General features: G+C 41.0%; 1 protein-coding gene across 2 annotated transcripts in view; it reads right to left on the bottom strand.

The window, feature by feature from the left end:
* The window catches only part of TRPM6 (transient receptor potential cation channel subfamily M member 6), a 125,627-nt gene extending 110,977 nt beyond the window's left edge, over nucleotides 1-14,650 (bottom strand). For both annotated transcript variants that reach the window (XM_055311216.1, XM_055311217.1), the window contains exon 1: nucleotides 14,360-14,650. In XM_055311216.1, coding sequence (XP_055167191.1) covers nucleotides 14,360-14,377 — 18 coding nt within the window. In that variant the 5' untranslated portion in view covers nucleotides 14,378-14,650. The remainder of the gene's footprint in view (nucleotides 1-14,359) is intronic.
* Nucleotides 14,651-25,236: the final 10,586 nt, after the last annotated feature.

The following is a 25,236-nucleotide window of genomic DNA, read 5'->3' as shown; positions in this document are numbered from 1 at the left end:
ATATCTGATAGGATAGAATATATTCTATCCATTTCTCTATTCTTCCTTTAAAATATTGATATCTCTAAGAATAATAGCTTCATTCATTCATTTATTCATTCATTCAAAAATATTTTGGTTGGTATATATTATTCTAATAAAATAAATAAAGCTGTGTCCCAAAGACCAACACCAACACCAAAGGGGAAAAAAACCAATGTTCATAAATATATACCAAGTATGGCACAAGAGCAGTATCTAGGACTCCTTGGAAGAAGAAGTCTCTCTACCTGCAGATATTTGGGAAGGCTTCCAGGAGAACATAAGATTTGGGAAAGTCCTTGAAAGGTAACAAAAGTTTTGGGAGGTGGTGATAGAATGCCATGGTGGTGAGAGATGCAGATATTTCAGCCTGGAAGAGAATTCAGAGAACACCTATGGTAAAACCTTAAGGTCACTGGGGAGCAGAGAATATAGAATATGAAAGAGCCAATCACCTTTAGAAATAACTAAACATAGGGTGCAGAAGAGTTCAGGGAATAACAAACAAAGAGTTACTAAACGGGATTGTGACATGATACCTGAAGTAGAGAATGGAGAAAGTTTCTCTCTTCAAAAAAAATTTGCATTATTATGACAGGAGGATGTTTCAAAGAAAAGCTAAGACATTTAGTACTGACAAGAAAGTAAGAGGAATGCAGATTTTGTCCATGATCACTGAGCAGATTGAGGGAGATTTAAGAAATAGGTTATAGGGGTGCCTGGGTGGCTCAGTTGGCTAAGCATCTGACTCTTGTTCTCAGGGTTGTGAGTTCAAGCCCCACACCCAGTGTGGAGCTTACTTTTAAAATAAAATAAAAGTCTATTTAAAAAAAAAAAAGGAAATAGGCTGCAAAACAAGAGGCAGCTAGTGTAATATACCCTGGGAAAAACAATATTACCACTAAACCAATGATATAAAGCAAAAGCCAAAAGCCATCATCAGTGTAAGCCTTTTGTATGTGCCAAAGGCTATGCTAAAGTTCTTTATGTACTTTAGCTACAGTAATATTCACAACTGTGTGATGGGTACAATTATTACTACCTCCTAATAGAGGAGGAGCAGGTTCTACCAAATACCAATTCTAGAGCACTTTGGCAATATGTTTAAGAGGTAAAATTGAAAGAAAACTTATTTTATGGTTGAGGAAACCTAGACCTTATTTGTAGATAAAAGAAAAGTCAATAAAGAGAGAGAGAAGATGTAAAAAAGAATGAAAATGACTTTAGAGACTTTGGAGTGTAGGGTGAAGAAATAGTATGAAAAGCCAAGGAGGAGGGCTCAACCTTGAAGAAAATGCACCCTCTTCTGATAGAGGCAAGGAGAGGATGACAAATTTTTCCTTTTTAGTAATTTTGTCCAAGACTCTATTACCTATGTGCTATAGAGGTCGGTTCATTTTGCTCTGAAGGCTGCAAATCTCAGCATTCCTCTTTGCCCCTTATCAAGAGAGAAGAAGGAAGATAGGAGATCTCCATGTGCAATCATGGTGGTCCCGTTTATTATTACTGGAACTTCACAGTACAACACAACAATACACTGTATGTTTTATGGATCACAAAATATAAGAGATATGGGCAGCCCGAGAGGCTCAGCAGTTTAGCACCGCTTTCCGTCCAGGGCATGATCCTGGAGACCCGGGATCAAGTCCCTTGTTGGGCTCCCTGCATGGAGCCTGCTTCCCCCTCTGCCTTTGTCTCTGCCTCTCTCTCTCTCTCTCTCTCTCTCTCTCTCTCTCTCTCTCTCTCCTTCTGTCCCTCCACCATGGCTCATTCTTTCTCTCTCTAATAAATAAATAAAATCTTTAAAAAATAAAATATCAAAAAATTTACTTGCCTGAGGAACAAGAATCTCCTTAAGCAATCCAAAATTGCTTTAATGTTCAGAAGTGATGAAGTATCTCCAACAGAACTTTGAAAATACGTGAGTATTTGAATAGCAGCAGGACAACTGACGACAAGAAGACTTCAACCAAAGCATTTCAATGAAAAAAGTACTGGTTTTCTGATTGTTATCTATAAAAGTCACATCCTCTTTGAGAAGTCATGGGTTATAGTAGAGAAAGAACAGAGGTTGGAGGTAGAGTACAGGGGTTTGTGTTTTGTCGCCCATTGACTATGGTAGTCCATTCATCGAATACAACTTGGCTGGGGGATATATAAAACCTACCTTCCTTATCTCACCAGGTTTAAAAAGGAACAGAAGAGTATCCTATTTCAAATTAACCTGTCCAAATCTGTATCCTTTGTTTCCCTCACTCAAACCTATCCCCCACCTATACTATATTCCCCAAGTGTTCACCAGTATACCCAGGTGTCCAAGTTAAAAACCAGAGCACCATCATTAATTCTCCATCCTTATTTCTCATTCAGTCAACCACCAAGACCTACTGATTTTATTTCTTAAATACCTCATGCATCAGCCCACCTCTCTGCATCTGTATTGCCACTATTCTAAAGTCACCATGAATTCTTGGTGAGATGGCCTCCCATCGGTCTTTCTGCCTCCAGATTTCCCTTCTCTGATCCTTTCTCTGCAGGAAAGCCTACTTAAAGTGAAAAGGTAAACACCTAAAACCTTTCAGTGTTTTCCCCAACGTCAGTAGGATAGTTTAAAAGTCCTTCAGCAGGTATACAGCCCACTACCTACCACATCTGAGCTGCTCCCTCTTTCACCTCATCTCTTGTCTCTCCCTACTTCAATCCCTACAATCTAATATACTAAACAACTTTGAATTCCCTGAATCCACTTCCTGCTCTTTCCACACTGTTCCCCACTGCCCTTCTTTCTCCACCAAGAGAGACATCATGAAAACCTTCATAGAAACTCTCTTTCTGAATCTCTGAATCAGGATCTCCTTCCATGTGCCACTAAGTCTTCTGTGCTTACCCTTATAACCTATTTAGACCAACTATACTCTAAACCCTGGAATACATGGAACTGTCTTGTTCTATCCTCATTGTCTACCTGACTTCTGAGTACACATTTGAGGATTATACCAGAGTTTCTTAGGTATATCCTAGAGAACAAAGGTATTGCATGGATGAAAAGAAAATGTTTTATGGCTATATAAATATATGCAACCAGTGTGACTCTCCAGAAATCCATTATTATCCATTGTTCCCCTAACTATATTTGATCAGGAATCATCTCTGAGGGTAAACACACTTGTTTGCAGAGGGTACGATTTGGGGAGATAGCCTTCCAAGCGATTTCTGCTAGGTCTCAATTCAGAATGTTCCCTCCCCTAAATTTTAAACCTTAATGTAAGATTTCTATCCTCATCTTTAAAATTTTCAGCCTACTTTTTAAAAAGCACCTTTGAGATAGATAAGTTGATTTAAAAAGACAGAGACCTTTAAGATTTTTATCTTAATCTAAGCTAACAGATTCAAGGTGGGGTAGCAATCAGGGTAGCCCAGGTGACTCAGTGGTTTAGCACCGCCTTCAGCCCAGGGCCTGATCCTGGAGACCTAGGATCAAGTCCCACATTAGGCTCCCTGCATGGAGCCTGCTTCTCCCTCTGCCTATGTCTCTGTCTCTGTCTCTCTCTCTTTTTCTCTCTCTATATATGTCTCTCATGAAGAAATAAATAAAATCTTAAAAAAAAAAGTGGGGTAGCAATCGGGTTTTGTTTTCTTCAGAAGAAAAGAATTCTCATCCAGAATAACTAATTCCACTAGTATTCCAGAAGGAAAATGATGCTTTAGTAAAATGAGTGTGGTCCAGGAAGTTGAGAAACACAAGTTTGTCAGTGGGATACCAAGAGTTCTGTGAATAATGGAAGCTGGCAGATGAGAAATTATCATTTGCTGGGATAGTTTCTCAACTTCTGTTTCTGGCTGTTACACCTGATCTTCAAAAAGTTCCAATGTTGTTTAGAAACTGACCATTCTTTCAATGCAATTTGGGAAGGAAAGGGGAAGAAATCTACCACACAATGCCTTTCCCTAAGTCACTGAGGAGCCAAACTACAGAGCAGTTTTCCCTTTTCACGGAGTTTCAGTCCACCAAGATGTTTCTTCTGGATTTAATTTCTTAAATTAAAGAAATTTCTTAAATTGTAAAATGGAAAGAAATGTATTATATCCATAAAGAAAAGACCTTGAAATGACCCATAATTATTATAATTAAAAGGCAATTATTAAAAAAAGGATTAAACTAAAGAAAAGCAGCTTTTCTCTTTTAAGGATGTGTCACTCAAATGCTCACAGTATTTCGTGATTGTATTACATAAGGAGGAATAGCCTACCTTAGTCACCTCATGTTTCAAACTGATCAAGACTCTCCTTGACCGAACTTGATTCAGGCTCTTTCTGACTTGAGTCCTTTTTCTGACTAGGTACCAACCTTGGGCTCTGTTCTTGGTCCCGCTAAAGCAGTTTTAGCAAGAATCTGCTGGGTCAGTTAGTGAAAATCCCCCACCCTTGGTATCTGATCACTCTGGCCTGCCTTCAGCAAGAATCCTGTTGAGTTGGTCTAGCAAGAATCCTTCTGGCTTTGATGTTTTCTCTCGCAATTTTCCGCCCACTGACCTCTACCCTACTCCTTGGCTGTAAATCTCCACTTCTTGCTGTACTTGGAGTTGAGCCCCATCTCTCTGGCCTACTGCAAATCCCCCACTGGAACAAACCCTCTTGAATAAGGTCTTCCTTACTATCTTTAACAAGGATCGTGAAAAATTTTTCTTTAACAAAACTCAAGCTACACACACACACACATACACACACACACATTGTCTGTAGGTCAAAGAACAAAACTTACAAAACATCAGTATCCCAGGAACTTTCAGAGACTCTCTGGTAGATTGAACCTTATAGACCTTTTCCCTTCAGCTAAACTTGATGATAGACTCTGACATCAAGAAGATTCCACAGAGTAGAGGCTCTCTTGGGTAAATGGCTCCCAGGCTTTACCTCTCACCTATGACATTCCATATTTCCTGAACCCAAATACCAGCTAGCAAGATGCAATTTCTATCTGAAAAGTCTCCTCTCTACGAGTTGCTTCTCAAGAATGTGGTTTCCCTCTTAAGGCCAGTGGCTACCAGCTCAAGAGACCAAAATATGAGACTGAATGGTTTGCCTGTTTATTACATTCAAGAGCAAAGATCCGACCTACAAAGTCTTAAGCCGATTGACCATTTCCTCCTACTTTGCTGGCATAAACACTAACAAATTTTAGAAAGTTTAAATTTTAAGACTTTGGACCCTCTTCTCTTTTTTTTGTTTTGTTTTGTTTTGTTTTGTTTTAAATCACTTTAAAGCAGACCCTAACAGTGGTGACAAAGTTTGGAGAGAATTAACTATCTAGGCCAAGGATCTATAAAGTACCCTATGGATTTAATTCTTCTGGGAGTAAAATTCTCTTTCCTAAGATTATAAGATTTAATTTACAAAAACGTCTTTAAAAGATCAGTGGAGGATATCTATTTTCTCCAGAAGGAAGGAAGATAGTTCCATATTCAAAGATCAACCTGCTCAGGCGCCTGGGTGGCTCACTTGGTTAAGCATCTGCCTTTTGTCTCAGGTCATGATCTCAGGATCCTGGGATTGAGCCCCATGTCGGGTTTCCTGCTCAGCAGAGAGTCTGCATCTCCCTCTCACTCTTCCTCTGTGCTCTCCTTCTCTCCCTCTCTCTCAAATAAAATCTTTTAAAAAGTAATTGCAAAAAACCTCACTAATTGCAAAATATATAGATATGATATATTATGAAAAATATATTACAAAAAAATAAGATATATTATGTCCTACTATAAGATAATATGCCTAGTTCCATTTAAGATAATATTAATAGCAGCTATCTTAGTCAGTTTGGGCTACTATAAACAGAATTCCATACACTGGATGGTTTATACAACAAACATTTATTTCTCACAGTTCCAGGGAACAGAAGTCCAAGATCAGGGTGCCCACACGGTAGAGCTCTGGTGAGAGTCATCTTCCTGGTTTACAATAGTTACTCTCTCACTGTATTTTCACATGGTAAACAGAGATCATCTCTTCTGTGTGTTTTCTTATAATGGTATCAATCCCAACCATGAAGGCTCCTCCCTCAAGACCTAATTACCTCCGAAAGGCTCCACCTCCAAATACCATCATAAGAGATTAGGACTTCAACATATATATTTTGGGAGACAAACATTTAGTCCACAGCAGCAGGGTAACAATTTATTCAGCACTTTCTGTGCACCCACCTGCACAAGACAAAATACTTTATGTTAACTGCCCAAGAAAATATGGGAAGTTATTATCTCCATTTTACGAATGAAGACACTGAATCAGAGAAGTTGAATGATTGCCCCAAAACACAATGGCTTATAAAAGTGATACTAGGATTCCAATATGGGCAGTCTCCAGTTCATGGAGACTTAATCACTTAATTTCACTCTCACTTACCTATAGAGATTGTACCTGCAGCAATCCCTGAAGCTGTAGAGTGTTTTAATATTTACAAATCACTTTCCTGAACATTTGATCCTCACATGAATCCCATGAGGTTGATAATAGAGTAGATAATATAATATCAAGCTTATGAAATTCCCAGAAAAACTCCTGCTATATAGCATGCTTTCTGTAAGTATCCTCAGATACATAGAGAAATATTAAGAGGATCATGAACTCCTAGAAACTGTGTACAGTAGTGCCCCTTTGTCCATGGCTTCAGTTACCTGCAGTCAATTGCAGTCTAACAAATCATCAGAAGATCAATAGTAGCTTAACGCTATGTCACAATGCCTACCTACTTCATTCATTTCACTTCATCTCACATCACAAGAAGGTTAAGAACAGTATGATAAGATATTTTGAAAGAGACCATATTCACATAACTTTATTAGCTATTGATAGTCATCTCTTACTATCCCTAATTTAAAAATTAAACTTTATCATAGGTATGTACATATAGGAAAAAATAGTACGTATTGGGTTTGATACTAACCACAGTTTCAAGTATTCATTGGGGGGTCTTAGAACATATCCCCCTTTTGTGAAGACGTGAAATGTGCATTTATCAGGAGAAAATCCCAAGAGTTGGGTCAAAAATAAGTGCCACACAAAGGATCTGAACAAATAGTTCTCCAAAGAGGGCATACAAATGGCCAATAAACACATGAAGATTCTCAACATCATTAGTCATTGGGGAAATGAAAATCTAAACCACAATGAGGTACCTCTTCACAGCCACTGGGATGATTTTTTTAATCAAAAAGTAAGAATAAGGTATGGGGAGAAATTGAAACTATCATATACATTGTTCATGAGAATATAAAATGGCACAGTCTCTTTGGAAAACAGTCTGGCAGTTCCTCAAAAGGCTAAACATAGAATTACCAAGTCCACTTCTAGGTACCTACCTAAGAGAAATGAACCTGTAAGTCCACACAAAAACTTGTATACAAATATTCACATCAATGTTATTCACTATAGCCAAAGATCAAAAAACAATCCAAATGTCCATCAGCTGATGGACAAATTAAATATGATATGGTATATTATTCAGCGATACCAAAAAATGAAGTACTGATAACATGCTACATGGATGAATTTTGAAAATATGATAAATGAAAGAAACTAGATAAAAGGGAGTACATATTGTATGTGTCTGTCTATACAAAATAGCCCAGAACAGGCAGATCTATACTTGGCAGAAAGTAGATCAGTGGTTGCCTAGGGCTGGTGAGGATAGAGGGACTAGGGGTTGACAGCTAAGGGGTGTGGGATTTCTCTTAGAGATGATAAATATGCTCTAAAATTGACTGTGCTGATAGATGTGCAATTCTGCGAGTTTACTAAAAGCCATTAAATTGTATGCTTTAGGTGAATTAGGGGTGCCTAGCTGGCTCAGGTGATAGGGAATACAACCCTTGATCTCAGGATTGTGAGTTCAAGCCCCACATTGGGCATGAAGACTACTTATAAATCAATCAATCAAGTGATACGTGAATTATAACCCAAAAATTAAGTGGGGAGCAGCATAGGCAAAGAGAAAGACTGACCCATCACGGAAAACTGCAGTAGCCCTCCCCCGCCCCCGCCATCCATGAGGGATACATTCCAAGACTCCCAGTGAATGCCTAAAAGAACAGATAGTAATGACTATGTATGCTATATTTTTTTCCTGTATAAACATACCTACGATAAAGTTTAATTTAAAAGTTGAAAATAGAGCTACAATAGACCCAGCAATTGCACTACTAGAGATTTACCTCAAAATTACAAATGTAGTGATCCAAAAAGGGGCACCTGCACCCCAATGTTTATAGCAACAATGTCCACAGTAGCCAAACTATGGAAGAGCCCACATATTCATGGACAGATGAATGGATAAAAAAGATGTGGTATACATATTCAGTGGAATACTACTCAGCCATCAAAAAATGAAATCTTGCCACTTGCAACAATGTGGGACGTAACTAGAAGGTATTATGCCAAGTGAAATAAGTCAATCAGAGAAAGACAATTATGTGATCTCAGTCATATGTGGAATTTAAGAAACAAAACAGGATCATAGGAGAAGAGAGGAAAAAGTAAAACAAGATGAAATCAGAGAGGGAGACAAACCATAAGAGACTCTTAATCATAGAAAACAAACTGAGGGTTGCTGGAGGGGAAGGGGATAGGGGAGGGGTTAACTAGGTGATGGACATTAAGGAGGGCACATGATGTAATGAGCATTGACCTCTGCCTCTGAAACTAATAATACAATATATGTTAATTGAATTTGGATCTTAAAATATAAACTATAAAAAAAGAAAAAGAGAAGACTGCTTACCGTAATTAAAATCTAAAATAGAAAATAGAATGCTAAAATAGATATAAAAATAAAGTTTAATTTATAAATTAGGGACAATGATAACTAATAAGAAACAATTACAATAAGTTATATAAATGTGGTCTCTGTCCTTCAAAATCTTATTGTATAAACTCATCCTTATGACCATGATGATGATGTGGGATGATAAAATGACTGTGTGAGGAGATGAAGTGAGCTGAATGAGCTGAATGACGGAGGCCTTGTGATGGAGTGAGAAACTACTTAACCTTGTGATGACTTGTTGGAAGGAGGATTATCTGCTTCCAGACTGGTTGAGGGAAACCACAGAAAACAGAACGACAGATAAGAAGGGACTACTGTATTTGTATAAATAACAGCCCACAGACAGAAAGCAGACCAAAAATGTGTTTTATTCAACTGGCAAAGTTTTTTCAAAAATCTTCTGAAGTAACTAATGAAATGTGAAAGCCACGAGGTTTCACACTCAAGAAAGAACCTATGTATCTGCATTTTCTATTACAATTGCCAGATTCTGCATTTCTGGAATGCGGGCTTGTGTTTCAACTTGGCCAACAGTCAGTTGGGGCCAACTGTGGGCAGCCATGTTCACTCAGTGCTTACACTGACCAGTGAACCTGAGTCCCCAGCAGGCCTGGTTTTTGAATTTGAGTTTTTGAGCTCCTGATCCATGTCTTTTATTGAATTTTCAAAGGAACTGCTTCCTCAAAACCCATTCATAGCTCTTGGAAGGAAGTAGCCAATGAATAGTGGTATTTGCTTTACTGTTAAGGAAACTGAGGTAGCTTGCCTAAGGCAGAAGGGCATGCAGCCAGCAGTAAAACTACTTTTTCCAACTATTCCCTTTATTACTCTTCTCACCTTCCTGCTGATACTTCTAGAGAATTAATTACCACATTCTGTCCCTTTTTGATTACACCTAAGGAAAACCAGTGATAAAAAACATGCCAGACATTCCAAAATGGTCATAATCAGGCTCTATAATCTAATCACAAGGAAAGTTTTGCCTAGCTCTAAGTGTCTTTAGTTGCTATGGGCAATTTGAGGGGGCCCTCCTGGCCCATATCCCAACACACTCCAAAACTAGGAAAGATAAAAAGAATGTTAATCTTGCACACATGGCAGGGGAATAAAATCCCAAGGAAGTGTACTTTCTCCAAGGTCACCTCACACACCTATTACAGAAAACAGAAGTTTCTGACAGGAATGTTTCCACCCCTGGACCAGGTAGTTTGCTCACATCAAAAATGACCATTATTAGAAGCTCTGAATCTACAATCAGCAAAATGCAGAGAGAACTTTGGTTGCCCAGTCATTCATCCCACTGGGTTTTGAGTTTGCCTGGAATAAAATTCTATGTTTATTTGGTTGGTTTTTTTAGGGGAGCTGGGGGAGCAGAGGGAGAGAGAGGGAATCCCAAGCAGGTTCCAGGCCTAGTGATGCAGGGCTTGGTCTCACAACCCTGAGATCATGACCAGAGCTGAAACCAAGAGTTGGATGCTTAACCAACTGAGACACCCAGGTGCCCCTGGAATAAAATTCTATATGTTGGCCATATATAGCTTAGAGAGAGGTAGAACAAAGCACAACCAAATTCACCAGGCCAATCTTTCCAGTCAACACGCCCAGCACCGTAGCAAGTCCTGGGATACCGGACCGCTATGCAGTCCTGGAGCATTTCAAGACAGGGATCCAGCATATAGCACAGGATCACTCCTAAAAGGATTGTAAAGGAACGCCGACATGGAAAATGCAGGGAAACCAGCGCTGGGGAAGGCACCTGCCTGTGCTACCAAGTCAACATCTTCGTTTCCAATGGAAATGGATCAGGAGGCTCTCAAGAGGCACATGCTTGCAGACTCAGAAAAAGAATGTAACCTCTAAGCCAAACAAAACTACCACTTCTCACTGCATAACTGGTCATGGCACTCTGAAATAGTCTCAGTTTATCTGTACTATAAATAACCGAGGACCTCTTCCCCAGAGATATGGAAATACCACGGAAAGAAAGGGAGAGCGGCATTAGGCCACCCCAACAATGGAACCTGCCAAACTTTCTGGTGCTAAGTGCATCAAAAGAAAGTTCCCAGGGCAATCCATTGCTACACCTTGCACACACCCTGAAAATCCTGGATTCCAGGCAGGAGCTGAACCTAGCTGCAAGTAGATTCAATCATCCTCATCAGATTCAAGGAAGAATCCCATTATGGAGTTTATGTGCATTTTGTTTCTTTTTGCTTGTCTGTTTGCTTATTTAATTGTGGCAAAATACACATAATATAGAATTTACCATCTTGACTACTTTTTTAAGTGTGCAGGTTAGTACTGTTAAGCATATTCACACATCTGTACAACCAATCTCCTGAACTCTCATCCTGCAAATCTGAAACTTTACACCCATTAAATAACTCATTTCCCTCTCCTCCCAGCCTCTGACAACCTACACTCTACTTTTTCTTTCTACAAATTGGACTACTTTATATAACTTATATATGTGGAATCATACAATATTCATCTTTTGATGATTGCCTATTAGCATAACATCTTTAAGGTCCATCCATGTTGTAGCATGTGTCAGGATTTCTTTCCTCTTTAAAGGCTAAATATTCCATTGTGTGTGTGAGTACATGTGTATATGTAAACACACCACATTTCATTTATCCATTCAGAAAACTATTTCTACATCTCAGGGGTATGATGATGTTGCTCTAATGGCAAGTTATGAAGTTTAATTTGTAGTGGTCATGATTTTATACTGAGAAAGAAAAAGAGACAGAGACAAAGAGAGCCTTGATTATATGATGTTAATACTCCAGAAGAAAAGCTAACCAAAGCTGCAGTGAACTCAATTCCAGCATCGAGAAGCATCACACCATTCCTCTCCAGCTCAAAAATAAGTTTTGTTCACTATATATTCCTAAGTTCTGGAACAGGTCTTAGCACCTAGTTGGCACTCATAAATTCATAAATATCTGTTGACTGAATGAATCCAAAGAATGATTGAATGTTCCAAATCCAACACTTTGAACCTCTGGATTGGAAAGAGATGAGGATGAGGGACAAAAAGGGAACTCTTGGAATTTCTGTTAACAGTGCTTGAACTATTTACCACAAGAAATTATTTTTGCATTGTTAGCAGAACCTTTTTAAGGAAAAATAAAGTCTGCAAGGATAATTTGTCATAACAACACATCAATTCAACGTACTTTGTGTGCATCCTTTCTCAGAGTGCAACTGGAAAAGGTATTCCACCAAAATGATGGAAAAAAATCACGAGGACATGGGATATAAGAAACACGAACCAGTGTAACAGAGGGAAAGGAAATCCCCATGATGATACTGAAGACAGAGCCCAAAGTAATAGCTGTGCATCCAACATCAAGACCAATCAGTCTGGATAGGCAATGCCGGTCAGAAAGCTGTACTCAGAATAAAATTGGTTAAAATGGGTATTACACAGGATGATCTTGAGAGAAGATTTAGGCAACTGGCAAAAACTTGTCAGTTAAATTAGTGAAAACTCCATAGAAAATTCTGGAAACACACACCAGACACTCCTGGAGGAAAACAAAAGTTAGAAGGGAAGAGTAATCATATACTACATAATTCAGCTTTTAATAGTGTATGTGTAGGAAGGCATAATAATGTTGACCAGACTAAATATTGACCTAACTAAAAATTATGGATAACTGTATTCTGTAGATGGTAGGAACAGGAAGGATCATGTGAATGGCAGATGCAGGAATGCAAAGGAAATCTAAACCTTATATCCCATCTGGAAAGGTAAAGCATGGCTACACCTGAGAAATCAAGAAGGACTCACATAAGTATTATTTTAGAGGCATGAGTAAGTACCAACAAGCTAAAGAGATGAACGTTATTGCTCTTTCAGAAAAGCTGGAAATGATTGAGGGTTCTGCTGTTTTTAGTAACAGATCTTATGGAATTATTTGAAGTTGACTATTATACAACCAATAAAACTAGGAAGTAAAAAAGGGGGAAAAAAGCACAACTAAGACCCATATTAGAATATCTTACCTAAGAATGATTTTCTTTTAAAGATCTTAATTTTTAATTTACTTATTTGGCAGAGAGAGAGAGAGAGAGAGAGAGAGAGGGAGAGAGGGGGGGGCATGAGCAAGGGGGAGCCACAGAGGGAAGAGGGAAAAGTAGACTCCCTAGTGAGCAGGAAGCCTGACTTCGGGCTTAATCCCAGGACCCCAGGATCACGACCTGAGCTGAAGGCAGACACTTAACTGACTGTGCCACCCAGGTGCCCCTGATTTTTTTTTTTAATAGGAAATAGTTGGTAGATTTCTGATGGGACATGAAGAAATAACTGAGTTACAGGGAGGATGGACATTTGGGAGTTCTAACATGGAATGAGTCTACAGAAGTGTAATGAAAATCACTCTCAGAGTGTGGGGGCTGTTCAGCCATCCTGAACACCCAGGATTGAAAAATCCAGGGAGAAAGAAAAAGAGGTGAGACATATTTCAGGTCCAATATTTACCAAGCCCTTGACAGTTAGTTCTGACATGGAGGCCCTGCCAAAACCATGAGCCAAGACAGAAAATGGTAAATAGTCAAGGTAAGAGCAACATTTGTGGCAAATCACCAGTGTGTTGTCTGGATCTTTTCCTTCTCCGCCAGGGTACAATCAACTCACAGTGCCATTCACACCCTTGTCTATCAAGGCAAGCTTAATACTAAAGTACTAGTCCCTAACTTTGGCCCCCCAAAAGCAGGCTCATGCGGAGTTTCATCTGGAATGATTTATAATTCCTAGAAGATAGGGGCTGGGGAAAGGAGGGGGGGGGTAAGAAATGTCCAGATTCTTGCAGCCAAACCCGAATGTCAGTCTAGCCAGATTATTTAATGCTTTCCCAGTTATGGCAGAAACCAAAGCAGATGGAAAAATTCACATCAAAACTTTACACCGGGGAAAGAAATGGAGGAACCCGGCTCCCACCTCGGCAGTTAGGGGTGACCCCCTTGTCCCTAGGAAGGAATGATCAAAATGCCCCGTGCGGATGGAATACCCGCATTCTTAGTGTCCCAAAGCACTGCCCTGGGTTCAAAGCCCTATTCCGCCGCCCCCCCCCCCCCCCGAGCTGCGTTCTCCTCGCCCGTAAACCAGGGAGGTGGGATGAAGGGAGGGCTGAGGCCAGACGCCGCAGGTTCCTGCCGGGTCAGCTGGGCATTGCTTTCTAAGTACCCGGCGTGGATGGCATCTGCTTTCATCTTGGAGTTATAGACGTTACTGTCCCACTTTCCGGACGGGCCAGCAGAAGCACGCGGTTTTAGCTCCTTGCTCAGGGCCCTAGTCCGCGGCGGAGCGGGCGCGCTAAGGCAGGTGTGCGGCTCCGGGGGGTCGGCGCGCCTCGCAGCCGGGGGAACCGAGACGCGCCGGCTACCGCGGTGCGCGCAGCGAACGACCCTTCTCCGCGCACGGGCGAGCCGGGCCAGGTCCGGCTGCCTCGGGAGGGCGAGGCGGGACCCCCGCTCGGACCCCCGCTCGGACCCCCGGCGGCCGCCGGCGTTTACCTTGAGCTGCACTCTCATCGCTCCCGGACTCCCGCGCGGGGCGCTGCTCCGCCGCCTCGGTCCCCGCCGGCCGGACGCGCCCCCCGCCGCTCGGGGCTGCGCCGTCCGCCCTCCCCGCGGGGCTCACGCCGAGCCGCCGAGCCGCCTCCTCTCCGGGGACGCGCCCCCCGCCCTGCGCTGAACCCCGCGCCCCGTTAGGTTTCCGCCCTGCCACCACCTCCGCGCTGGCCCCATTCCAGCTCCTGGGGCCGCGACTGCGGGACCTGCCCCTCGCTGGCCGAAATCGCAGAAATCGCAGAGATGATAATCGCGCGCGGACGCGGGGACTGGAGAGCCGGCGTTACGCAAGTCCCAGCTATTCTAGATCCCAGCGAGATACGGGCGCGACCCGCCCCACCCGCCCCGCCCCGCCCCGCCCGGGGCCCCTGGGCGCACCTGGGTGCCCGGCCTGAGGCCCTTCCGCCCCGCCAGCCCCGGGCCGCCCTGCCTACCTGCCGGCGCTCCGCAGCGGGCCGGGCTCTCATCCTTGCCTTGCAGGCCCCGCTCGCCAAGCCGTATCTGCGCCTCCGACTTGTGCAGCCGGGGCTGGGCTCCACCTCCACACGCCGCCTGTTACTGCCCGGTAGATGTGTGTCAAGACGCTTTTTCGCCTCATTTGCCTCCTGAGTGGAAGGGAGGTGCGTGCCTACCCCACCGAAGTGAAAGGGGTATAGCGAGGGCCAAGGAGAGTCCCCAACAGGCATCTGGGTGGTGTTGTATTGTTCTCGTCGCGTCCCTGTGGCAGGGGAGGACCGGAGAGGTTGACCCTTACGGCACCACTTTTACTGTCTGCGGGTTCCTGGGTAGGTCCCGCCACCACTCTGGCCAGAGTTCACTTCTCTGTGTGGTGGCGATGGCGGCAAATAAACCCACCTTCCTCTCGGAGCTTCTACTGAACCAAGAAATCCATAAAGTACCACGCAAGGGCTTTCCTGATTTCTGTTATTTTCCATGTGTTCTTCTAGCTGGGCAGGCTTGATTCAGGTCGGTCCCTGACTGTGGGTGGATCCCAGTATGGGGGCAGAGGCGACGATGCTCGCTTGTAATTACAAGTGTCGCGGTTAACGATCCCACCGTTCATCCCAGATTATTGACCTCGGACCAGGGGCACCTACCCTTTTAGTCCATTACGAATTTCTGCCCAGTGAGCTCACATTTGCAGACTCGGTTAACAGGTTTTTGTCCCCCCTATCTCAGCCTAGTTTTAATGAACATTTATTAGGAAACTTGAACACCTCATGTGTGTAGTGACATTTTGTTTTCCTGTTAACACATAGAACCTTTCCTCTCCTTGATCCATCTCCTTCTAAAGGCTAAGGATCTGTGAGCAGTTAACAGGTTCAGCAGGCCCCCTCAGGCAGGTAAGCACATCTCGATTGGTTTTCCTCCAAATATCTCCCCCATTAGGTTTCTCGCTGCACTAGACACTTGAAGCTCTCAAAAATATGCAGACCCACCAAGAAGACTGAACATTTGAAACCCGAGATTCTTGGAATCTTGGTCCACTGTGACCGCTCTTCTAGCAATTTCTTTGGTAAATTTACACGTTAGTATGGTCAGATGTTCTTTTCTGATCAAGCGGCAAGGCACAAAGTCTAAACTACCAGGGCCATTCAAAGATACACCAGGGAAATTCCAGGGCTTATGGCATCCGATGTGCTAGTTTACAAGCTGCCTTAGGTTCCCAAGCTGTATCCGAAGCACCCGAGGCATCTGTTAAAACTGCAGATTCCCAGGGCCCCACCCACCCATCCCAGACCATCGGGATTGGAATCTCTGGGGTGGGGCCCAGGAATCTGTATCTTTCACAAACTCCCTGATCAACTTAAAGGCTTATCTATAGAAGTCTCCTGGCCACAAACATACCTCTGCCCAGAGACTAGCTTTGAAATTTAAACTTTAAAATGTTCAGTAATAGTCTAGTGTGGCTTGACTCAGGCCAAAAAATATTTCCTGAGCACAGACTGTTTGTCAGGTATCCTGCTGGGTGCTGGGAAAACAAAGATGAATAAGACATTGTCCAGTCTGCAAGGAGTTTGAGTTTGTAGGAGGAGGAACAATCAAAAATGAAACAGTACCTGGGGCGCCATTGGTAACACTCGTCAATAGAAACAAGGTTATGCTTTCTCATTTGTTGCCCTCCCTTATCCCTTTCTTCCTCTTCCCATTCTTAACTCCAATGTCGCCGTCTTTGTCAGATCTCCCTTGTAATGTCTCCTGGACATTGTAAATGTTGGATTCCTGACCCAACATGGTTTGAAGATACTGCTCCAACTTTTAAAGTCAATCTAATGATTTCAGGATGGAAAGGAACAGCTGAATTTTCAGCAGAGAAAAATGGGGATGACAACATTTTTTTTTTTTAAATGTGTTAAGACCTTAACGAGTCCCAGTAATTGGGAGGCCATTAAGGGGTAGTTTCTAAGATACACATTCTTCCCTTGAAGAAAGTTGTTTCAGCTTTGACTTGGTTTTGATCGGGTTTATTTGGACAGGAGTGAGGGTTGCTGGGGCTTTTGCACAGTAATATTTCCCATCCTCTCTGGACAGTCCAAGGGGGGACGGGGCAGGGTGGGGGATGGTTGAGGGGAATAAAATAGCTCTGTCCCTTCGCAGTGAGAAGAAAGAGCACCATGGGAAAACTTGCCCAATGCATCAGGGCATATTATCATCTTTGGTCTGTGGTCCTCACTCTGGGTGGTCACTCCTTTCCTTTCTGAGGCATAAAGGAAACAGAACAAAGGCAGTGGTGTTCTGAAGGGGGTAGTGGAAACTATGATAAGCCTACAGTGTGTTCCACAGTGGGGAAAGTTTAAAGGTATGGGTGATAAATTGAAGAAGTCAGATGAGGGCGTATTGCTAGTAATGAGGGATGCAGTTCAGCTCTCCCAGTCCATTCTTGTGTGTAACTGCTTCTGTTCTTAGACTTGAGTATTCAGACCCAAGGGGTTGGGTTTGAATTTCATGCATTTATTTTCTCAAACAGCTACAAATCGAATTTCCTTTTGAAAGGAAGCAATCTATTTTCTTCTGCTTATTAAATAACTTTCCCTCTTTTCAGTGCTTTTAAAGGAAATCTCCCAATTTGTTTCTCTACTTGCTATGAAAATGGATTATTCCTCCTGTTACATAAGCAAAGGTTAAAATATTGATGGCTTAGATGCCTGGATGGCCCAGTGGTTGAGCGTCTGCCTTTGGTTCAGGTCATGATCCTGAGGTCCTGGGATCAAGTCCCACATCAGGTTCCCTGCAGGGAGCCAGCTTCTCCCTCTGCCTATGTCTCTGACTCTCTCTGTCTCTCATGAATAAATAAATAAAATCTTAAAAAAATATAATGATGGCTGGCAAGGTAGAGAGATAGGAATTCTCACATGCTTTTGGTGATGATTTTAAATGATACCCTTTTTGAAGGCATTTTAACATTCCAGTTTCAAGGCATATCCTGTTTCAACACAGCGCCAATCCTAGGATTTTATACTTCAGAAATACACAAAGATGTGTCTATAAGGATATATGTAGTGACACTTTCCGTAATGAAGAAAGATTACTAATAACACAGCCATCAGTGAACGTTGACATAAGTAAACTGTGGTGTGCACATGCCATGCAACAATATGCAGTTTTCAAAAGAATGAGTTAGATCTAAATGTACATAAGTAGAAAGGGAAAAGAGCAACTAATAAAAGTAAATATTTCATTTTTTAAGGTTTATATGTGTAGGTTGGAAAAAAAGATTTGCATGTGTATGTTGGAATATTTACAGGAAAGCTCTAGAAGAATATATGCAAAACTGTTAACAAGGGAAGGCATACTTTTATTGGAAAATTGTTCATTACTTATCTGAAATTCAAATTTAACTGAACATCCTATCACACAAGGTTGGGGTTTTTTGTTTGTTTGTTTGTTTGTTTGTTTGTTTTAAGATTTTATTTATTTACCCGAGAGAGAGAGAGAGACAGCATGAGCAGAGGGTGAGGGAGAAGCAGACCCTCTGCTGAGCAAGGGATCTTAGGACCCTGGAATCATGACCTGAGCTGAAGGCAGACACTTAACTGACTGAGCCCCCAGGCTCCCCTATCACACAAGGCTGTTACACAAGCCTACTTTGGTAGCTTCAGGCAGCTATAGGTGCTCTTTTAAAATATGCATTACAGACAATGACACCAAACCTAAGCTCCATTAGGACTGTACCTTCACATTCAACTTTGAACGGTTCTTGAAGGGAAGAAAAGAAGGGTCTTAAAACAGGTTGAGCATCTGTAACAAATTGCCAGACCAGCTGATAGATACCATCTTCTTCAGCATCTTTAAAACAAACATCTTGATACTATATTTTGTTTAGTGATCACAAACTCCTCCCATCTCAGCACACACCTCTTTGCAATGTGACTTTGCAACAGCCCTCCCAATCCCCATGAAGAGGCCCAGTCTCTTCTCCACAGCCCTAACTTTCATTGGCCAGACTTGTGGCCAATGAAACATGGCCACAGCAACATGGTTTAAGTTCCTGAGTCTAGGCATCATGTGGCCCTGCACTTTCAGCTTTCTGCCTCACATAACACTACCCTGGGGCACCATCCAGGGTAGAGATACCAGGGGGAGAGACCAGTCAACACTTAGAAGTACACAGACAATTTTCAGAATTGTGTGGCATAATCAACCGATGTTATTTTAACCTACTAAATTTGGGGGTTACTTGTTGTGAAGCAATACATTAACTCAGTTTATTTTCTTGTTGTTTTCCTCACTGTTTTTCCACACAGAATCTGTGAGGATTCACTGAAGGTCAGAAATCTTCATTATGAGTCTCACCGGTTTCTCAACTTGTAAGGTGTGAAGCCAATGAAAATTTGAACACGGGTCTGTGTGGCTTTAAAGGTCCATTGTTTTGTTTTATTTTGTTTTGTTTTTTACACACACCTTGAACATAATGAGCATTCATTAAAAATTTAGTTCGATAACTAACTCTATGAATCAGAAGTTGGTTTTTATTACTTGCATATATCAGAATCAAGAATATATTTATTTGACAGGAAATGTCTACCAGTACTAAAATTTTAACCGTTAGTCCTTTTCTCTTAAATTACCCTAAACCACCATCTGGTTGCGGGGGGTGGGGGGGACCCAAAACACTATCCAATCTATTATATTTTCCCTGAAAGGTGAATCATAGTTGTTCATCCATGGAACAAGTACTCTACTAGCTTAGGAAATTTTGCTTTTCCATTTTAGGTGAGAAAACTGAAAGACAGAAAAAAGGTAGGTTTGACTAGACGAAACCAACTAATTAAACCCTCCAGACCTGACTCAATTTATCCAGCATTTTTTTTCTTTTAACTTATTTTTAAATGAGTAAAACTTCATAGAAAGTTACAAAAAATCATATATAGGACCCCTTTGAAAGCATTTTAAATTGATATATTTTTAGTATTCCTTCTGAAATATACTTTACATTATCAATGTGTGCCATGAATTAAGGAAGGAAGAAATTACTACTTCTTGGGCACACACTGTGGACTAGGTACTTTGTTATATGCTTTATTTAAAATATATATATTTATTATTATTGGTGTTTTTGTTTTGTGTGTTTGTTTGTTTTTGTTTTTGTTTTTGTTTTTAGAGAGGGAGAGGTGAGGGGAGTGGCAGAGGGAGAAGGAGAGAGAGAACCCTAAGCAGGCTCCACACCCAGTGCTCTGCTCAATGCAGGACTCGATCTCATAACCCTGAGATCATAACCTGAGTCAAAATCAAGAGTTGCATGCTTACAATAGTGAAAGGGAATAAAGGGGAAAGGAGAAAAAATGAGTGGGAAATATCAGAAAGGGAGACAGAACATGAGAGACTCCTAACTCTGGGAAACGAAATAGGGGTGGTGGGAGGGGAGGTGGGCGGGGGGTGGGGGTGACTGGGTGATGGGCACTGAGGGGGGCACTTGATGGGATGAGCCCTGGGTGTTATTCTCTATGTTGGCAAATTGAACACCAATAAAAAAATAAATTTATTTAAAAAAAAAAGAGTTGCATGCTTAAGAGAATGAGCAACCAGGCACCTCTATGCCTAATTTTTACTTAACACATTATTAACTACCATTTTATACAGTAAATGAGTTTCTAAAAAGTCAAAACTTGTCCAGAGTCACAGACTGAGTAAGTAGAAGAACTGGAATTCCAATACAGTGTGACTCCAAGGCCCATGGTGTTTCCATCCTATCAGAGTTCCTAACCAGAATAATCCCCAACTTCCACTTACTACTGAGGTTTCATTTTGCTTTTGTTTTAATGTTACTTCACTGAAAGTATTTATAAGCCCTGAGCAAAGACTCATTTTTTTCCCCAACTAACATTCAATATGGTAGCAGGTCTACACAAAAAAAGAATTTGCAGGCACCGAGGACTGTTGAGATCTTGTTGTTGTTGTTGTTGTTGTTGAGATCTTTAGATTACAACCTTTTCTAACCAAATCGAGTGTGATTTACTTAATGGTAAAGATGCCCAACATTGCAGTAATATCCTTGAAGGTATAATAATTCAAACTTTTTGAGACAAGGTCATTAGGTTTAGGTATTAAACCTGGAATTGCTGTAATCCAACCACAAAATTTATCTAGCCCCCTTAAGTAAATAAATCCTGAGGATTGGCTGTGTGGTTCTGAGGGTTGATTGGTCTCTTCACATGATCTTTCTTCTCCAGATGGTGGTCTAGGGTAGTCTTATATGAGGGGGAAGGCCAAAGCTGCAGGCCCATATGAGGCCTAGAATAAGGAACTTCACTACTCTGGTAAAATGGAGATTGTTTTACTCTCTTAAGAATAAAATGCTGTCATAAAGGCTTCACCACCCTGTGTCCCAGAAAGATCACATCTAGAACTCTTGCCCCCAAAAACCTTACATATGATGCTAATTGATATAGTAAGATATCCATATCAAAATTATATGTTAGAAATTGGCTTAAAGATCACATCTTGAACTCTTGCCCCCAAAAAAACCTTACATATGATGCTAATTGGTATAGTAAGATATTCATATCAAAATTATATGTTAGAAATTGGCTTAAAATCTATTATTAGAGGAGTAACTAAATTACTAGATGTGTAATTATGTAGCTGTTGAAAAGTACTAATAATGAAGATTCTGAAAGAAGGCCAAAAAGGGAGCTAGAACAGTATACAGACTGCATGAGTACAAATATGTAAAAAAACCTACATAGAAAAAAATTAGAAATGGCTCCTTTTTGTTTTTTCCAAGTATTCTGTACTGTGATCTTATTATTTTTATGATTTTTAAAATTAATTAAAAGTGAAAAATCTCACGTATCTTGAAATGACTCATTGGATTACCTGAAATTGCCATTTTATACTTTCTCTGATCATTTTTTCTCCCTAATGAATAAATTCCCTGAAGAATTTCACCCATTTCCCAGACCCTTTGAGCCCAAAGTTCAGTACCAGGGCTATTGTTTTTTTATGTTTTATGATTTAGGTATTATACTCCGTAGCCAGGTGCTGCTCAACCACACAGGTTAGGATAATTTTGTTCTGGCTTGGTTGTTCAATTGAACACACAACCCTGGTGCCATTTTCTTCTTTGCCAAGGAAATGTATATTCCATCAATACTTGTAGAGATCAAGATAAATGATGAAAGAGCAACAACATAAAAATGAAAACATTTCTATGTGAATTTCAGCAGGAATCTACATATTGTCATAGCATGTATGATGTTTCCCATTGGCCTTTCACAGTGATGACACAAAGACACAGATTACACTTTGCAAGAATGTGAAGGCACAATAGTTCTAGATCTAAGCCCCTAATACCTACACCAAGCAAAGTTTACATTCCTCTCCCTGACTTTTTGTCTGCATACCATTCTGCAAGGATAAGTGATCAATTTTATATGCTATTTCTTGAACTTGCCCTAAACCTTTTGTTATTATAGACACTTTGAATTAAGTCAAGATGGCTCTTCCACAGAGCTCAAAATTCATCATATTTATTATTCTGTGAAGCCAAAAATCCCTGTGGAGACAGGAAAAGGATAAAATAGCTTTAATTTCATAAGTAAAGAAAATCAGGTCTCATAACAGAGAATTATCAACTAATGTGCTAGAATTTGGCCAGCCTATTTGTGGTATCTCCCACACATGGCATCCCATGGTACAGTCCTCAGTACACTCTAGTCAACTGTCACTTGAAGATCCCTCTGTCACCAGTCTCCAATCTTTATTGCCCACTTGGAAGGAGGACTCTTGGAGCACAAATAATGCCCCAAAGTAAAAGTTTCTGTTTCTTTCATGATCCTTCATTTTGTTTATTCCCTCCCATCCATCTTATTAAAATCTAGATTTCCCTCCTGATTGTGATGTATACTAGGAAGTTAGGGCCCACCAACTATCCAGATGTTAACCTCTCTACTACTGTGATGCTCTTGCCAATTTTCTACAATCCTGGTTATTAATTGAAATTATGTCCCTCGCAGAAAGGTATGTAGAGGTTTTAACCCCAAAATCTCAGAATGTAACCTTATTTGGAGACAGAATTTTACAGAGTCACAAGTCAAAATGAGGCCATTGGATTCAATCCAAAATGACTGGTGTCCTTATGAAAAGGGGAAATGTGGACATGTGCATAGATATGCATAGAGAAGAGATGATGTGAAGACACAGGAAGAAGACAACCTTCAACAAGCCAAGCAGAAGGGCCTGGAATAGATCCTTCCCTCACAGCTCTCAGAAGAACTAAACCCTGCTGACACCTTGATTTTCAACTTCTGACTTCCAGAACTACAAGACAATAAGATTTCCATTGGTTAAGACATCTATTTATGGCAGCCATGCAAACTAATATACTTTTCTACCCTTCAGATTCATGACAATTCTCCTTAAATTTGGTCTTCAATGAGGGACACCATAACTCCCTGTTGCCTGAAAAGAGACCCATATAGTACCTCTTGCATAAGTATGAATAGCATCCTTTTTTATTCTCAAGAGGGTCCATGTTTTTGTAGTCAGCCTACCTACACCACCCACAATCCTTCCCACAACCCTCCTCCCTTTGACCAAGAGGTTCTTCTCAATCACTTTGGCCTCTGACTATTACAGATCTCCCTTGGTGTAATGACAAAAGGGATATTCATTTAACAGCTTTCATCAATTTTTATTATGTTTTGACTATATTGTACACCTTGTAAAGATAGGAACCACTTCTTTTTGTATCACGTAGCATTTACATGGCCCAGCATGCAAGAAATGTTTTTTCAACCCAACTAAATGGAAGTAAGAGCTCTATTCTCTATTAACTCTTTAGTAAAGTATCATACTCGCTCCAAATTACCCTCTCTTACTTTAAAAGTTTTCAGGAAACAGATATAAATTGCTAAGTATATTTTATGCTGCTCTGGAATTCCCATTTAAAAAGTATGAACAAAACAAGTTGGAACATTTTAATTGTTTATGGCATTAGTATGCTTAGGCTGGCATAACTGTATCTACAGAGAGAAACCAGACATGAACAGATTTTAGTATCAGATTTCCATAAAGCGTGTTACAAAGTTGTTAAGTGCATAATTGAAATCAAAAACCACCAAAGGAGAAGGTGATTACTGCAAATAATGTATCTCATCAGTAAAATGAGCAGGATTAGAAGACACACTCCTGTGGGATATAAGCTGTATTGAAAGGGACTGATATAAGTATTTATAGACTTACAAGTCCCCTCTAGGACTCCTAACGATAGAAAACAAACTGAGGGTTGATGGAGGGATGGGGTAGATGGTGATGGGAATTAAGGAGGGCACTTATGATGATCAGTACTGGGTGTTGTATGTAAGTGATGAACCACTGAATTCTACTCCTGAAACCAATATTGCTCTGTATGTTAGCTAACTGGGATTTAAATAAAAATTTGAAAAGAAAATTAAAATTTAAAAAAAGTCCCATCTAGGACAACATAGAGAGGACACAGAAAGCCCAATCACTGCTGTTTGAGGCTCTTTGCAGAAATGGAAAAGGATATATAATGATGATCATGGGACCAAATCAGTATCAGGACTACCTAAGAAAACAAAAGTACTTCAGGTGGCTATTACTCGGAGAATGTCTGGACACTTGCCCTTCTTTCTCCCTAGCTGAGCATGAGCACTTAGTGATAGCAGGTTTAGTTCAAGAACTGAAAGAGCAGGATGTTTGTCAACATTGCCTTAATGGAAGTGCAAGGTTTCCAGTGTAACTTTTTCCAGAACAATGATGTAAACCCAGGATTTAAAGGGCTTGTGACCCGGAAGGAACTGGCTTCCTTTTTTGACTCTGGCAGGACTCTAGTCTGCAGGTGTCAATGGTGGCTTCATATTTCATCAGGAAAACCAAAGAGAGGGCAGCCTCTGTTCTTTTTTCTGCATAGACACCCCTTTCTAAAGTTTTGAATCATGTATGTGCTTGGATATGCTCAGAGCTCCTACCTGATGCTGCTGGAGCTAGAATGGGGCTCAACTCTGCCTTAAGGAGCACACTGCCCCAGGGTCCTGTTCATCTCCTTCCAGCCATGCTAGAAACTGCATCTACAAATCTATATGCACAGGATGCCTGGGTGGCTCAGCGGTTGAGCTTCTGCCTTTGGCTCAGGACGTGATTCCAGGATCCAGGATCAAGTCCCATATTGGGCTCCCTGTGAGGAGCCTGTTTCTCCCTCTGCCTGTGTCTCTGCCCCTCTGTGTGTGTGTGTGTGTGTGTGTGTGTGTCTCATGAATAAATAAATAAATCTTTTAAAACAAACAAAACAAATCTGCATGCACCTCTTTCATCTCAGAAGCACTCTAATTTTTCTGATTATAAAGGCAGTACATCCT

Source organism: Nyctereutes procyonoides, unplaced genomic scaffold (assembly GCF_905146905.1).
Source record: "Nyctereutes procyonoides isolate TBG_1078 unplaced genomic scaffold, NYPRO_anot_genome, whole genome shotgun sequence".
Taxonomy (NCBI): Eukaryota; Metazoa; Chordata; class Mammalia; order Carnivora; family Canidae; genus Nyctereutes; species Nyctereutes procyonoides.
The sequence above is the reverse complement of the archived record's forward strand: the minus strand, read 5'-3'. Positions and strand labels throughout refer to the sequence as shown.